Raw genomic sequence first — 14,840 nt, 5'->3', positions numbered from 1 at the left:
AGTATAAATCAAGAGAGGATTAAATGTTTCAAGAAAGAGAAAAGAGAGTATTGACTAATCCATCATTGGCGCTGCAAACTTACTTTTCTGTCCTATCTTATTTCTTACAAGTTTGCAGACCAGGTCAAATATACAAACTGAAGTGGGCAAATTCTTCATATCCAAAATGCTCCATAAGTGCTTCCGGCAAGAGTCACTGCCTGGAAAACTTTTATGTAACTGTTCTTTTCTCTTATATTCAATACGTAACACACTTTCATCAACGTGCAGTTAATTGAGAAACCCACTTACTTGGAATGTCTCCCAAGGAATCAAATTAAGCCTAATTATACCTAATGGCAATGGCTGCTGCTTAATTTGGATGGTAATTCTGCTTAATTGAGATGCCTTCAGGTGTCTAAGTGCTGCTCTGCTAAGAGTATGGTTGTGCGGGTATGTCAACCTGGAATACTTGTTTCTTCTCTGAACATTTCTCCAAGATAAATGACAAAGGGCAAAAAAAAATTCTGAAGCAATGTAACACAAAATAACTGAAATTTAGTTAGTTATTAAGTCCTCAGAATCAAGAAAATATATAGAAAGTCTGCATAAGCGTACACAAAGATTAAAAAAACTTTAAAAGGAGAGAAGAGAATCGTATAAACCCAAGCTAAGTTCATTATTTGTCATTTATGCTTTGGACAAGTTTAAAAGTCAACTTTAAGAAATCAGAGAACATACACCATGAGTTTTAACGGATGTAAGCCACAAAAGTAAGGTAAAAGGAAGACAGTGTGGTTTGAATCACACCACATGAGCAAAAGATGTACGAGTGTGATTTCCCACGTGTTTCCTGGGCGTCTTGCTTACCTGGATGCGGTGGACGCCACTGCCCACCACCGCACGCTAACCACCGGCTCCTCTTCCTGGCTTCTAGACATTTCTTTCCTGGGCTCTTGGGGAACTGGACCACTGGCATTTGACTCAATGAGATAGGAAGGAAGTCAGCGGGACAAATTCTAGAAAACATGCCTTCCATCTCCATGCCAAATATGGCTCCTTTCATTAGACATGAGCAAATCTGGAACTAAAGGCTCGGGGGGGTGGCACTCATCTGGAGAATGGAGGAGCAGTGCCGTCTCCGCCCTGGAGGCCGGGGCAGGAAAAGGCGGAAACAGCTGAGCTTCCCCCGGAAGTTCCCCCCGCGAGTGCTCCCACGGTCTTCCGGTTCCTGCCTCCCGGTGCTCGGGGTTCCAGTGTTCCTCCCTCCCCGTGCTGGAAGGTCTCGCGTCTTGCTGAGTCTCCATCGGAGACGAGCCTGAGGCACTTTCCCCTGCATCTCTCCGTGGTGTCTCCTCTAGTCCAGATTTTATCATCTTTCATCCGAAGTTTGTATTCGATTCCAACCTCTGCCTCCCACGTCTCCTTCCAAAAAGCTCTGAGGGCCGCTTCCTTCCTCTCCGCGGCGCGGGCCACGGGAAGCAGTGACGTCACCGCGCGCTCACGGCCGTCCCCTCGCGGGTGCCCTAGGGCACAGCCTTGCTAGACGGCCGCCCATTCCTTTGACTTCAACACGGTGAAAGCAGGGGATGGAAAGGAACCCCACCTGTGAGTGGCATGCTGAGTCGGCGTCCGTGCAGGCGTCTGGCTCCACGTCCTGCTAGGGATGGCAGCAGGGCGGTGAGAATTCACCTGAGTTTTCTGCCTGACCCACTGGAGGGGCTCACGGTGGGGAGCGGCCTCTCACTGCAGGTGCGGCTGTGTCAGAAGGAGGAGAGGACTCCCGCAAGGTGTGCAAGCTCCGAGGGCAGAGCCTGGGGCGGAGAGCCGGAGATGGCAGGAGCCGGAGATGGCAGGAGCCGTTGGGGCAGCAGCTGAGGCTCTGCGGCAGTAAAGGGGCTGAGGGCAGGGAGGCGGGCAGGAGAGGGGCTTGGTGCAGCCTCATCACAGGCAGCAGGTGCAGGGTGCTCCCTGCGGAGCCCCTTATTGCTGTATTTCTCCTGCCCAGCTCTTCTAGTTTTATGTAATCTCAACTTTCACACCCTTCTAGAATTTGCGATAGATCCATGCAATTCTCCTAAAACCACCTGATACATGTACAGGTTAACCTATTCCCTTGATTTGATTTAATTAATTCCTTTTAGCTATGTTTTCTTTAAAAAAAAAAAAAATCTAAGAAGAGTTCCTTCTGCCTCTCAACTTGCAGAAGTAACATAATTCTGTATTTTTAAAATGTCCCAATCAGATACTTCTGGTCTCGATCACATCTCAATCCCTATAATGTAAAATACTTGCTTTTGAGCCCCCATAGAAATGGATGTCATCTATTTACCCTTATTTCAGTTCAACACTTAATATGCCCCCAAAACAAACTCAATTGTTTTACTATTTCTTTTGTAAAGTTCTAGTATCTAACCTTCATAACTTTTCTAGATTCTCAATTCATACGATTTAACGTCTGGAGACCAAGCAGAATATTCTAATTATTTTAAAGTGTGTAAATGCAGAAACTAGTATCCATAATTATCTATAAACTAGTTATATACTATATAATGTTAATTGAGATTGAAATAAAACTCTTTTTTTTACGCAAATTAATGAGATGGCTTAGTAAATAGTTAACAAATTGTTAATAAGTGGGGTTTTTTTCCTATTTATCTTGTGTTTGTTTATGTCACCACTATCAGTATTAGCAGCTTATAATAGATAATGATACTTAGGCAACATGTGGGTTTAGTTGTTTTTCACAACTACTCTCTAAGGTAAATGCTATTACTGTATCTCTTTACAGATAAGGGCTCTGAGGTCCAGGAAAGTTAAACAACTTGCCCAAATTCATGCAAATAGTAAGCGGTAGAGCCAGTTTCTAAAGTGCTGATTCCAAGTACTGAAAAACAGTAGGTTCTTGGTTTAAAAAAAAAAAAAAAAATTAAATAACTAAACCATTGAATAGCATGTAGAAAAAAAAAGTTTGTTCCACTATAGTTGATGTCCCATGGTACAACACAGCTCTAGCATACTAAGAAACACCAAAATCAAACTTGGAGGCTTTTGTCACAGCAAAGACAGCCCAGAAATTCCTCAGTGTTTCAGAAAGCCTACAACGCCCTGGATTTTTAGCCAGCTCTGCTCACTAAAGCTTGTATTTTAATATAAATACTAAGTGAGATTTTAGGACTAAAATAAGCCAACTAAAATCAAAAGCGATCTGCAATAAACACTTTACTGAATCTAAAATCAGAACATTTCTCTTTTAGAACTGGGAACTCAACAACTTTGAGAGGAAACTATATAAATAAGACAGATATTTTAATAAAATGTAAAAATTAGATGATTATTTAGACACAGAACTGTTGATAATAACTCAATAATTGGCAAATAGTAGGGCTCAGTAAATTTAATATTACTATAAATATAATTATTTTAATATTATGTATTTTAAGTGAAATTCATACCTATAATAGTTTCCTAACAGTTTTTAAATCAAATCAGTATGAAGATGATCTACCTTATTGTTTCTTCCCACTGGCAAGCATCTATATTGAACTTAAAAGGAGTTAAAGAAAATTCATTTGATAGCCAATGAAACATGATTATGGACACAATTTCTTATCCTAAGATTTAAAATGTGGTAACATAATTGCAACCTATATATGCAGACTTACAGAAAAATAACATAGTATTATTCTCTTTTACTATCCTGGAGGAAAATATATATTCCAGACAAAGTATTTAAGATAAGAAATAGGAAAAGGAGCTCAGATGTTTAATTCTTGAAAAACGTTTATAGCTCATGAGAAGAAACTCATGAACTGTAGAAAAAAAGACAATATTATTTTTTATCTTTTTTTGCTATCAAGTCTTGCTCTGTCACACAGGCTGGAGTGCAGTGACAGGATCTTGGTTCACTTCGAGCTCCACCTTCAGGGTTCAATCAATTCCCCTGTCTCAAGCTCCAGAGTTGTTGGGATTGGCAAATAGTGGGGCCTGCCATGGCGCCCGGCTAATTTTTTTGCTTTTTTTTTTTAAATAGAGATGGGTTTTCACCATGTTGACCAGACTAGTTTTTGAATTAGTGCCCTCAAGTCATCTACCCACTTCAACCTCCCGAAGTGCTGGGATTATAGACATGAGCCAATGTGCCCGGCCAAAAGACAGTATTTTTGTGTCTGAGTATAGTAGGAGCATTTCCAACACTTAGTCGTACTATGCATAAATACTGTGGTGTTTAGGAAAGCTTGTGATATAGTGGATAAGACCTGAGTCTTACAAGACATGAGGGAGAGTACTATGAAATGTGAAGAAGGAACATAGCCTTTAGCTGCAGAAACAGTAAATGGGGCCACACTGAGAATATTCACGTTGTATCTGAATCTCAGCCTGTCAGGAATGAGTGTGGTATCTAGACACATAAGGTGGCAGAAGCTTTTAAGTTCCAACAGTGAAGTGTAAGGATGGGCATTTGCCGGATGTTTGCTTCAAAAGTAGATCCTGCCAGAGCGTGGCATGTACGAACCACAGAGGCTGGAGATGGAGCCTTACCTTGTCCGGGTCGGTGGTGGTAATGACCCACACACAGTGTGCATTATCTTCATACTGAACTGGATAATTAGGAGAAGTAATGACGCCACTGGGCCCACGCAGATTGGAGCCACATGTTCTGGCTGGAAACAGAGAAACAAGGTTATTTTCTACATCATTTTGTCAGTATGGTGAAGTCATAACATTCATGGGAAATTTCAAGATAGCTATTATCATAGTAAAAAAAAAAAAAATGGTACATGGACTCCAATGAGCAAGTGGGTTGCTCAGCTGCCAATACCTTTTGTATCTGCAGGGTTATGCCGGACCATTGTATGATTTCCAAAGGCCTTTTGACTCACCAAAGGATCCAGCAGATGATAGCACCATGAGTATTGTCAGTACCAAAGCAGTGCATTTCAAATCCCGTTGTGACTCAACGAGAATCTTCATGAAAATGTCATTGTTCAGAGTCTCTACACACCTAATTGTGCATGACTGCAGTAAGATAGAGGGCAAAACACAGTGTCTGGTGGAATTCAACCAGAGTTAGCATCTCAGTTACGTCTTACACTGTGTGACCTCGAATAAATAGTGTCTTTTCAACTTTAAAAGAGGATTCTGGAGCAGATGATCTCCAAAGTCACTTTTGAGCTTCAGTTCCTACTCTACAATAAACTATAAAATTTCTTTACAGCACAATGCAAAATGGAACCTAAAATGTTATTGCAAGTTTTAAGAAAGAAAATAGGAATGGTGACTTTAAAAATAAAGAAAATACCTAAAAGTTGAAATGAAAGACTAAGTGAAGCATAGAAAGTGCATAATCCAATACGTACAATTTAGTCTGGAATATAAAAATAATGTAATAGACCTCCACTTTCAGAAAAAAGGCTTTTTTTCAAATCAGTAGACATATTTTAGAAATATAATGTCAACATAGACTCTGGTTTTAACAATAATTTAAACTGTGTTTGAGAAAGAAGCAGAAGAAACTAATTTCACAAGAAGAAATTAATGTAAGAGAACTTCTGCTTTATTTTCCTAAGACATCCTATCATGCAAACTGATGAAAACATTTCCTAGGAAGGATTAATTTTCATCGTAGCTCATCCTTTCTTTTTTCTCCCTTGGGCTTAACCCTTTGTTCAGGTCAGTTATTATTCTAGGAGACTCAGCTAGAAAACTCAGCAGAACAGGACTTGTGACTTTACAAGGGCTACTTTGTTGGGGGAAGAGAAGCCACCACAGAACCCAGGTTTTCCAAAGGGCTTGCAGAACTAGACATGTCTCTCTTCCATTTATGCCAATATAATAATAATAAGTTATGCCTATTCCTCATAATACTTTTTTAATCTACCATGACTGTTCATCTGAGTTCTCTTTCCTAAAAGGTTATGTGTTCTCTGACCTTAGCAATAGCACACTTTCTGCATTTACCTCCTCAGCACTGTATACAATGCTTGTAGTCCCTGACATGGGAAAATGGGGCAGCATGACTTGAGACAACTGTTCAGTTGCTTCCTACTTACTATGGAAATAATTAGCTGAAACTGACCTATTCTACACTAAGTGTGTTAAAATTAACTTTTAAAATATTGGCATTTACTGTCCAAATGAAAAAAAAATAGGTAAAATATAACTGGGTTTCAGAACTCAGTACGTGACTCATTGGTCTAAAGGTCACTGGACAAAGGACTGAATGAAAACATGGACCCTCCTATATGCTAATATCTCACTCTCTAATAAGTCTGTTTTTAATGCACTGTTCTCAGAGAGGATCAAAAACTTTAGATGTGAAATCTTCTTAAAGCCCTCTAATATTAACATTATCAATTAGAAAATCTTAGAAAAAAACTGATAATGAAATCTGAGTTCTACCTTTATATGACATTTTCCTCCTTTGTAACACTTCATAATTAATGACTATTATAAACATCATGTAGTGTTTATAAATATTTGTTGATTTAATTGTGAATCAGTGAAATCATATTGCCATTGTAAGTATGCATTTCAAGCTCTTAATAAAGCACATTTGAAAAATATTTGCAGAGGGAAAGTCATTTGTCAGAATCCCACTGAGAATGTGGACTCAGCTTGCCATTGGCCTGCATGTTTCCTCCTGGAAGGGTCTCTAAAGCTGGCCCCGCCCATGACTTTGTGTCCCAGGTGGCTGCTTTGAAGCTGGGCCCTCACTGGACTTATTAAAATTGGCTACCAGCATTTCATGAAATGCATCTCATGCATTACGTTTTATTTGTGAAGTAACTTTTAGTAAAATATGCGTAGGAAACCAGCCCATCCACCACATTTTCAAGCCTAGGAAGTACTGAGTTTCACAGAAAACAAGTCATGGATGCAGTTCCTTCAGAGACATTCTTTACCAAAAGTTTTCGAATTAACCCATAATGTTTCTTTTTTAAATTTTTTAAAAAAATCTATCTTGGCAACATACTTTAATAACAAATTGTCTATTTTGCCTATATTTTTTATTAGGCCATCAAAAATGGTCATCTGAAATGAAAATTGGGAATATTCAGGCCAGAGATTCGTGTCTGATTTGTTCACTTGTCTAACATTGGCAATTAGAACAATTTTTAGCATTTGATAGTTCCTCAATAAATATTGGTGTAGCTTCTCAATAGGACTAACAGCTGTAAGTCACAGAATCTAACTGTAATTATGTAATTCTAGCCGTCCCTCCTCCTTAGGACATTGTGGAAAGCTTGTGCTACTTCCTCAGTCTTTGCCTTTCTAAATCTTCTCCAACCTAATCATCTATTTCTTTACCATCTGATGATGTGCCCCTTATCCTGCTTAGGATCCAGTTAGTTGCTGCTTCCTTGCATCTGGGGTTTTCCGCTAGCCAGAATAACTCTCAGGTTTTCAACTGGCAACTACTGCAAGTTCAACTATACATGTGTAGAGTCTATTAAACACCCATCCTGTGGTTTGAGCTACTGTGATTTCCACTAGCTGATGTCCACATGGCGACAAACAGAGTGTCTGTTGTTCTCTAGGTATCCTGTGGCTCAGCTTATTACCTGGGCCAGGAAAGGTTAGATTAATTTCTCTGAATTTCATAGTGGAGAGAGAAGAGCCAACACACGGTCCCCCATAAAGCACACCCACGTCTTCCTCGGCTATCAGCTTCCAGCACCAGAGGGTATGATTTCTCATGACTACCACATGTTAAACTTTTAAAAATTTGGTATTTGGGAAAAAAAAATAGGAAGAGCTAGAGAAGAAAATGAAACAGGCTGAGAAAGAAGAGATGACACAGGTCTGAGCTTCGTACTGAGCAGATCCAGTGAGTTGAGTGTCCTTGGTCAGAGAGCTTTGGGGATGACCTGTTGGGGCCATCTGCCATCCTCCCTTAGAGATCCTCTGGTTAGATGGGCAAGGGCGCAGCAGCCTACAAGCCAGGAAGAATAAATGGTGTCGAAAAAATCTGAGCAATGCATGCATGCCCTTGCAAAGGAAGCAGATGGCCACCATCATCTTATCTAAAAACCGTATCAGTGTTGATTTGTCACCTGTTGGGGGCTCTATTGGAATAGGAATTTATCCGATATTCTGGGAATTGATGAAACGATGCCAGACGATCTGACTCAGAAACTTAGGCATTTGAAGGTTTATCACCTGCCTCTCTCCTCACTCATGGACTCTGCTGGTTTTTCACTTTGGGCAAAGAACAGATCGGGCAGCTTCTCTCACAGGAGACAACCCAGGGAAACTGTCCTGACTGTGTCTGGACAATTTCACAGCATCCTTGGAGGCAGGGAAACGTCCTCCCTTCCCTTAGCTTCTGTACTAAACAGGCATTCAGTTAGTCAACAAATGATGTGATTAAGCAGCATAATTAAGTAACTACAATACAAATTATAGTAGAATGCCTCTTTCTACTCTTGCAAAGGCCTTGCCTCTTGGAAATACGACACCTAATAGAGAGTAAAATTCACTGACATGCTTGATAAATGTGCCTGGATAATAACTGTGACCTAATGTACACCTGATGTTAGTTTCTTGACGGGTTTCCAAATTTGTAAACTCAAATTTCACTTACATCTTTTCTGTCTCCCCAATAAAACCTGAATTCACAGAATGATAAATTGGAAATATAATATGTCACGAAGGAAAGTGGAAAGGGAGAAGAAAACTAACCAGTTTTGGATGCCAGTGCATGCCATTTATCCACTTAATCAATGGATATTTATTAAGTATAAAATAGGTTTGTTTCACACAATTCATCTTACTTAATATACAGTAATTACTTATCTGTTTATTAAAATGCAGTTCCTGGAAATCTTGTAGTTCTATAGTAACAATTAATCAAATTACTTGAAAGAAGAAACATTCAATTGATTCAATTTAAATTAGTGAGATTTCAGGATTCACATTAGAAGTTTTTTAAAAAGCAAATTAATAATTATATTGAGTAGTCTATTTCTCCTATGTTTTCAGGAGAAACATTTTTTGCAAGCATAAATTTTATGTCCAGATTGTCAACCATAATGAAGATAATATGTCACAGAGGCTAAGAACTTCCTTTCATTCACTACACCTGTGTTCTGGGCCTGGCTTAGGTTGTCAGTAGCTGTTTCAACAACTTTCTAATTTTAAGATACACAGCTTATTTAATTAGACTCATAGTCATAACTCCACTTATGATTGCTCTGAGGATTGAATAAAGTAAGACAATAGCTGGGCGTGGTGCCTCACGCCTGTAATACCAGCACTTTGGGAGGCTGAGGTTGGTGGATCATCAGGTCATGAGTTCAAGACCAGCCTGGCCAAGATGGTGAAACCCTGCTTCTACAAAAATTAGCCAGGCGCGGTGGTGGGCGCCTGTATTCCCAGCTGCTCAGGAGGCTGAAGCAGGAGAATTGCTTAAACCTGGAAAGCAGAGGTTGCAGTCAGCCAAGATCCTGCGACTGTACCACTCTAGCCTAGGTGACAGAGCAAGACTTTGTCTCAAGGAAAAAAAAATAAACCAATAAAGCATTTAGTACATGGCCTGACAATCACAGCATGGCTAGGTAAGGTGGCTCATGCCTATAATCCCAACACTTTGGGAGGCTGAGGCGGGTGGATTACCTGAGATCGGGAGTTTGAGACCAGCCTGGCCAACATGGTGAAACCCCATCTGTACTAAAAATACAAAAATCAGCTGGGTGTGGTGGCAGGTGCCTGTAATCCCAGCTACTCCAGAGGCTGAGGCAGAAGAAACACTGGGGCCTGGGAGTCGGAGGTTGTAGTGAACCGAGATTGCCACTATATTCTAGCCTGGGTGACAGAGGGAGACTGTCTCAAAACAAAACAAAACAAAACAAAACAAAGCAGCAGCAGCAGCAGCATACATGCAGTACTCATTATGAGTTGAATATTGAGGGTACAGGGGAGAGAGAATAAAACTAAGTTTCTTGTCTTCAGCAGGAAATTAACAAAGAAACACAAGAAACATATGGACATATAATATCAGAAGGAGAAAACAGCTTTGAAGAAAGGCAGATAAAAGATTTGTAAAGTGAGGAGAAGGCTCACTGTGTAAGAGGTGGCTACAGGAGGATGGGGGTTCAGATGACTTCATGAGAGGCATAAATGGACAGTCACATGGATATCTAGGAGAGGATGGATGCTCCAGAGAGGGAAAACCTAATGCAAGAATCCTAAGAGGGAAGCACCCCTGGCATGCTCTATGAATGTAGTTAGCACCAACTTAAGGTTAGCTTTCGGGTAATTTTATGTCAATAGAATATGAGAGTAGTATAAGATACAAAACTATATTATTGCCAATAACTTAGTAAAAATAATAAGGAGAAAAATATATTTTCTCCCAGGTGACCTTCAGATAAAAAGTGTACAGCTTCAGGAGTCTGGAAACAACACCAGAAATTTCTCCAAATTCACAGGAATTAACAAGTTAACCCTGTGTTTGTCTCTCTAAATTTCTGAGATAGTGGCCATCTGATAAAATAATCAGAACACAAAATATTCTCCTGACACTCACACTGGGTCTGTCACCTGGTAGAATGAAGAGTCATCTTTTGGGATAAATGATCTTTTTTCTACACTTTAAAAGGTCATTTCTACATGCACAGAAAACATGCATAGAAAAGAAAAAGCTGTAAAAGTTCTTGGTAAATGATGAGTTCATAAATTAAGAATAATTTTTAGCTAACCTAATCTGAAATTCTAAGGTAATAATAACGTTATTCCCTGACTCTGGCTGGCTCCAATTAGCTTGCATAAAACCACAGTACCAGCTGCCAATAATACTTTATTTTTCTTAGAGAGGTTTTCAACTCAGGGAGCAACTCAAAATATTAATTCTACAGATCAAAGTGTATTAGCATTAAAGGAAGTTCTCTACATAAATCACCCCTAAAAACTGATGGAATGAAGTACCAGCCTGAACATTTTACTTTAAAAAATAGAATGATATACTTTTGTCTTCATTATGTTTGCTTATTTTAAAAATCTACTGCCAGTTAAAGATACTCATACAGTTTTAAACAGCTCATAATGTTTTATCCTGCAAAAAATCATAATGGTTGTTTTCATATTCCTAAATGAAGTAAGCGTAATTTCAAACAAAATCACTTGTATAATTACTGAGCTATGACAACCATTCATCTGTTTGGTAACAGGAAGAAAAGGTAATGTTCCCCCACTTCTCAGAGCTAATTAGCTAATGTAAGCATTGGCTAACCACACCAGCCTCCAGATGGAAGGATCACTTCTGACTCACTGCAATTTATCAAATGCTTCCATCTGATATTCCTGCTCCAGAGAAGGCATGATAATTACTTCAGAGTTAGAGACCCTTCATGAAAAAGTAACCTTGAGAGTCAGTCCTTTCTTGACTCACCTAGCTGGAAGAGCTTTATGCTCAGAACGGGCAGGATGTTCAAACCAGGGGCATTTTATTGTATTTGATAGTTGGTTGAGTTTTGAATATGTGGCAGAAATGATCATTATTAGGCCTCCTTTAGAGGCTAAGAATGAATCAGGAAAAATCTAAAACGATGATGCTGCCTTTTTTTTTTTTTTTTTTTTTTTTTTTTTTTTTTTTTGAGAGGGAGTTTCGCTCTTGATCCCAGGCTAGAGTAGTACAGTGGCACAATCTCTGCTCACTGCAACCTTCACCTTTTGGGTTCAAGTGATTTTCCCGCCTCAGCCTCCCAAGTGGTTGGGATTACAGTCATGCAGCAGCACATCCAGCTAATTTTTGTATTTTTAGTAGAAATTGGAGTTTCATTATTTTGGCCAGGCTGGTCTTGAACTCCTGACCTCATGTGATCTGCCTGCCTTGGCCTCCGAAAGTGCTGGGATTAGAGGTGTAAGCCACTGTATCCAGTTGATGCTGTGTTTTTAGATGCTATTTTTTATGGTAATCACAGAGTGACAAATGAACTTAGAAAATGGCCCTTGCTATACAGAAACAGTCAATAGCAAAGAAAGATTTCTATAGTCTATTTTAGTTAGCATTTCTCCATTTTCCTGGACATTTTAGATATCTAGTGCTATGTTTTTATAGAAATAGTTATAAAAGTTTCACTTTTATAAATGTTTTCCAGCTTTTCTCTAATGGATAAATTAGTTATTGGAAGAAAATTGAGACGCTACTTAAGAGAGTGAATGGTAGTGATAGAGAAAACCTCAATTTCCTCCAACAGACTGCCAGTAGAGATCTATCTTGTAAAGATACTCTTGGAGGGATGTGGGAAGAGTGAGAGATGTTACTGGAAACTGGAAGAGGTGGCAGAAGCTCAGCAGAAGTGCTTCCGTGATTAGGTGGGAAGCAGTGACAAACACAGAGGGACAGCTGAGGAGATTTCCAGGTCATGTGTCGAAGACGCCACTTGATTTCTGCTTACATTAAAACGTGATAGGAAAGACATGAACTGAGGGGAGAACTGTCAAAAAAAAAAAAAAAAAAAGGAAGGAATCTGGGATGGGTGATTTTGAAACTTCTCAGCCTCTCCAGATGGCCAAAGAAACTGAAATTTGGAAGTGACATCTGCACAAGCATTCTAGATGGGAAAAGCTGAGTGTGTGGCTGCGCAGCCATTCCCTAATACCTCAGAATGACTGTAAGGTCAGGATTCAAGCATTACGTCCCAGAAAGGATAATTTTTTAAGAAATTAGGGGTTTCTTATCAATCTTATTAACTGATGCAACTAGAAAGCTCAGGAGCATTGTCTCAGAAGGAGTCTCAGCAGGAATCCAAGATGGATAAAAGATGATCTCATAGATATGTGAGGGTGTGACCTTTGTCTAACTGAGTCAAACTAGTAAAACCCATCCACAATGAAAACACTTTCTTAGGAATTGTTTCCAGCACTGTAAGTTACTATTTCAGAAAAATAAATTATGTTTATTACTTCAGATACATTTCTAGCTCTTACTAAATTTATCAGAAGTAATCAATTTCAATTGATTAAATCAATAATTTAAATTGATTACTTCTAATAAATTTAATAAGAACTAAAGAACTATTCAGTGATGATCAAGGTATATTTAAAAGGTATATCTAACTTAAGCAAAACAAGGGACTCATCCGTGAGAAGAGAAGATGAATAAACTCCTGTGGAGTTGAAAGCAAGAGGCAGGGTCTTGGCGATTGCTAGTAACTTTTTCAGAAAACCAGACCAAACACATCAAACAAGAGAGACCCTGTGGAATAGGTGTTCTCTTCCAAAATATGATCAAGAGGGACATTTGAACCTGTGAGAACAGGAAACCAAAAAGAATCCTCTTCTAATTATCTCTAAGCATGAGCAGTTAGGGGGTTGAGGAGGGAGGGAGAAAGGCGTCCACCTTCAGCCTGGAAGGAGCAGCTGCTTCCTAAGAGATAAGCACCTCTGCGTGTGTGGTATGTTTGGAGAGGACACTGAGAAAGTGCTCTGAGTTTAAGACGACAGTCAGGGCCGAGAAAGAAAATGCCATGGCTTAACATATAAAATCAAACAATAAAAAGGCAAATATTTATGTTACCCTAAAAAATTGATTTTAAAGTAACAGATTTAAAAGAAGGCACATTTACTATTTGTCTAAAGTGAACTTTAAAAATAATGAAGTCAATTTCTGGTGTATAAGAGCAGAAAAACTACTGAAGGAACTTCTTTCCCCTAAAGGAAAAATAATCCATGTGGCTCGGTGATCACGTATAATTGGGAGGCTTGTGCATCACCAGCCCTAGTGGGAGCATGAATTTTAGCATGGTTCTTTGAAGTGCTTAATGATCGTATTTTAGAACTGAAAAATGCACACTCAAATTAGTCATAAAAAGAAGGAGATGGCCATGTGCATTTCCTTGATGAGAGCTTGCTGACTCTCTGTAAAGGGTTTCCATTTAAGAGGTGACAGTTTGCTGTCAGCTGCTCTTCCTGTCCAGACAGGTGACGCAACGCTGCATCCTCTGCATGTGACCAACCCCTAGTGGTTATAGGGACCAGGTACAATACAGCAAATGATGCCAAAGAGTATTCATAGCTTAGGTGAAGATAGTGACATGGTTGGCAACTCTTCACAGGCTGCAATGACATTGTGCTTCTCATACCTTTTTATAACTAAAGTGCTTTAAAGTCTGTTCACATGAAAAAGACTATAAAGTTATTCTTACATATGAAGCCTTTCTTTTTAGTCAAACTGCAGCTTTTCCTTCCAAAACTACCAGTTTACAGAAATCCTTTTATGACCAAAAGTCGAAAAGGAAACCACCAAACCTAGCTTTTCTTCAATTTTATTGTTTATTTTAAAACAACCATAATCGTTTTCTCCTGTTTTCTATATGATTTCTGTAATTGTGGTAGGAATTTGTATATACTTCATAAGAGTAATAAATAATTTAAACTTTGCAGACTTCATACATTTTATTTGAAAATGAAGATGACAATAAAGATGAATATTTTACTCTGCTAACTATGTTAGAGATCAAAGATCATTTATTAATATGATGATGATTTGCAATCAGGCTAATAAGTTCTTTTATCACTCATATAATTGACACCTAAAGAATACAAACTACTGCAATGGGAAAGTGAACATTTTCAGACGTGTGGGGTGCACAGCGACATTTCTGGCAGGTCCGATTGTGTAACATATATTCACACACATCCACACTGTGTGTATGTATGTGTGTAGATAGATACCGAGTTACACGGAGCATGTGTGGCTTTGCTCACATCTGTCCTGACATGTAAAACACAAAAATATTCTTGGAAATATTTGCCTCTTAATAAATTCCAAGGAAAGATTTCTGTTATTACCCACCTCACTAGAAAACATACATTACTACCACGTTCTGCTCTGCCTGTAGACAATGCTTCATGGT

At 39.0% G+C, this 14,840-nt stretch overlaps 1 protein-coding gene across 3 annotated transcripts in view; it reads right to left on the bottom strand.

Moving 5' to 3' along the window:
- The window catches only part of CSMD1 (CUB and Sushi multiple domains 1), a 2,098,967-nt gene that overhangs the window by 661,246 nt on the left and 1,422,881 nt on the right, over window positions 1-14,840 (bottom strand). For 2 of the 3 annotated variants that reach the window (XM_003940706.3, XM_074384178.1), the window contains exon 10: window positions 4,522-4,643. In XM_003940706.3, the coding sequence (XP_003940755.2) occupies window positions 4,522-4,643 (122 nt within the window). The other variant, XM_074384179.1, reaches the window with a different exon arrangement.

The sequence above is a fragment of the Saimiri boliviensis genome, chromosome 13 (assembly GCF_048565385.1).
Source record: "Saimiri boliviensis isolate mSaiBol1 chromosome 13, mSaiBol1.pri, whole genome shotgun sequence".
Lineage (NCBI taxonomy): Eukaryota > Metazoa > Chordata > Mammalia > Primates > Cebidae > Saimiri > Saimiri boliviensis.
Note: the sequence above shows the minus strand (reverse complement) of the source record. Positions and strands in the feature narration are given on the sequence as shown.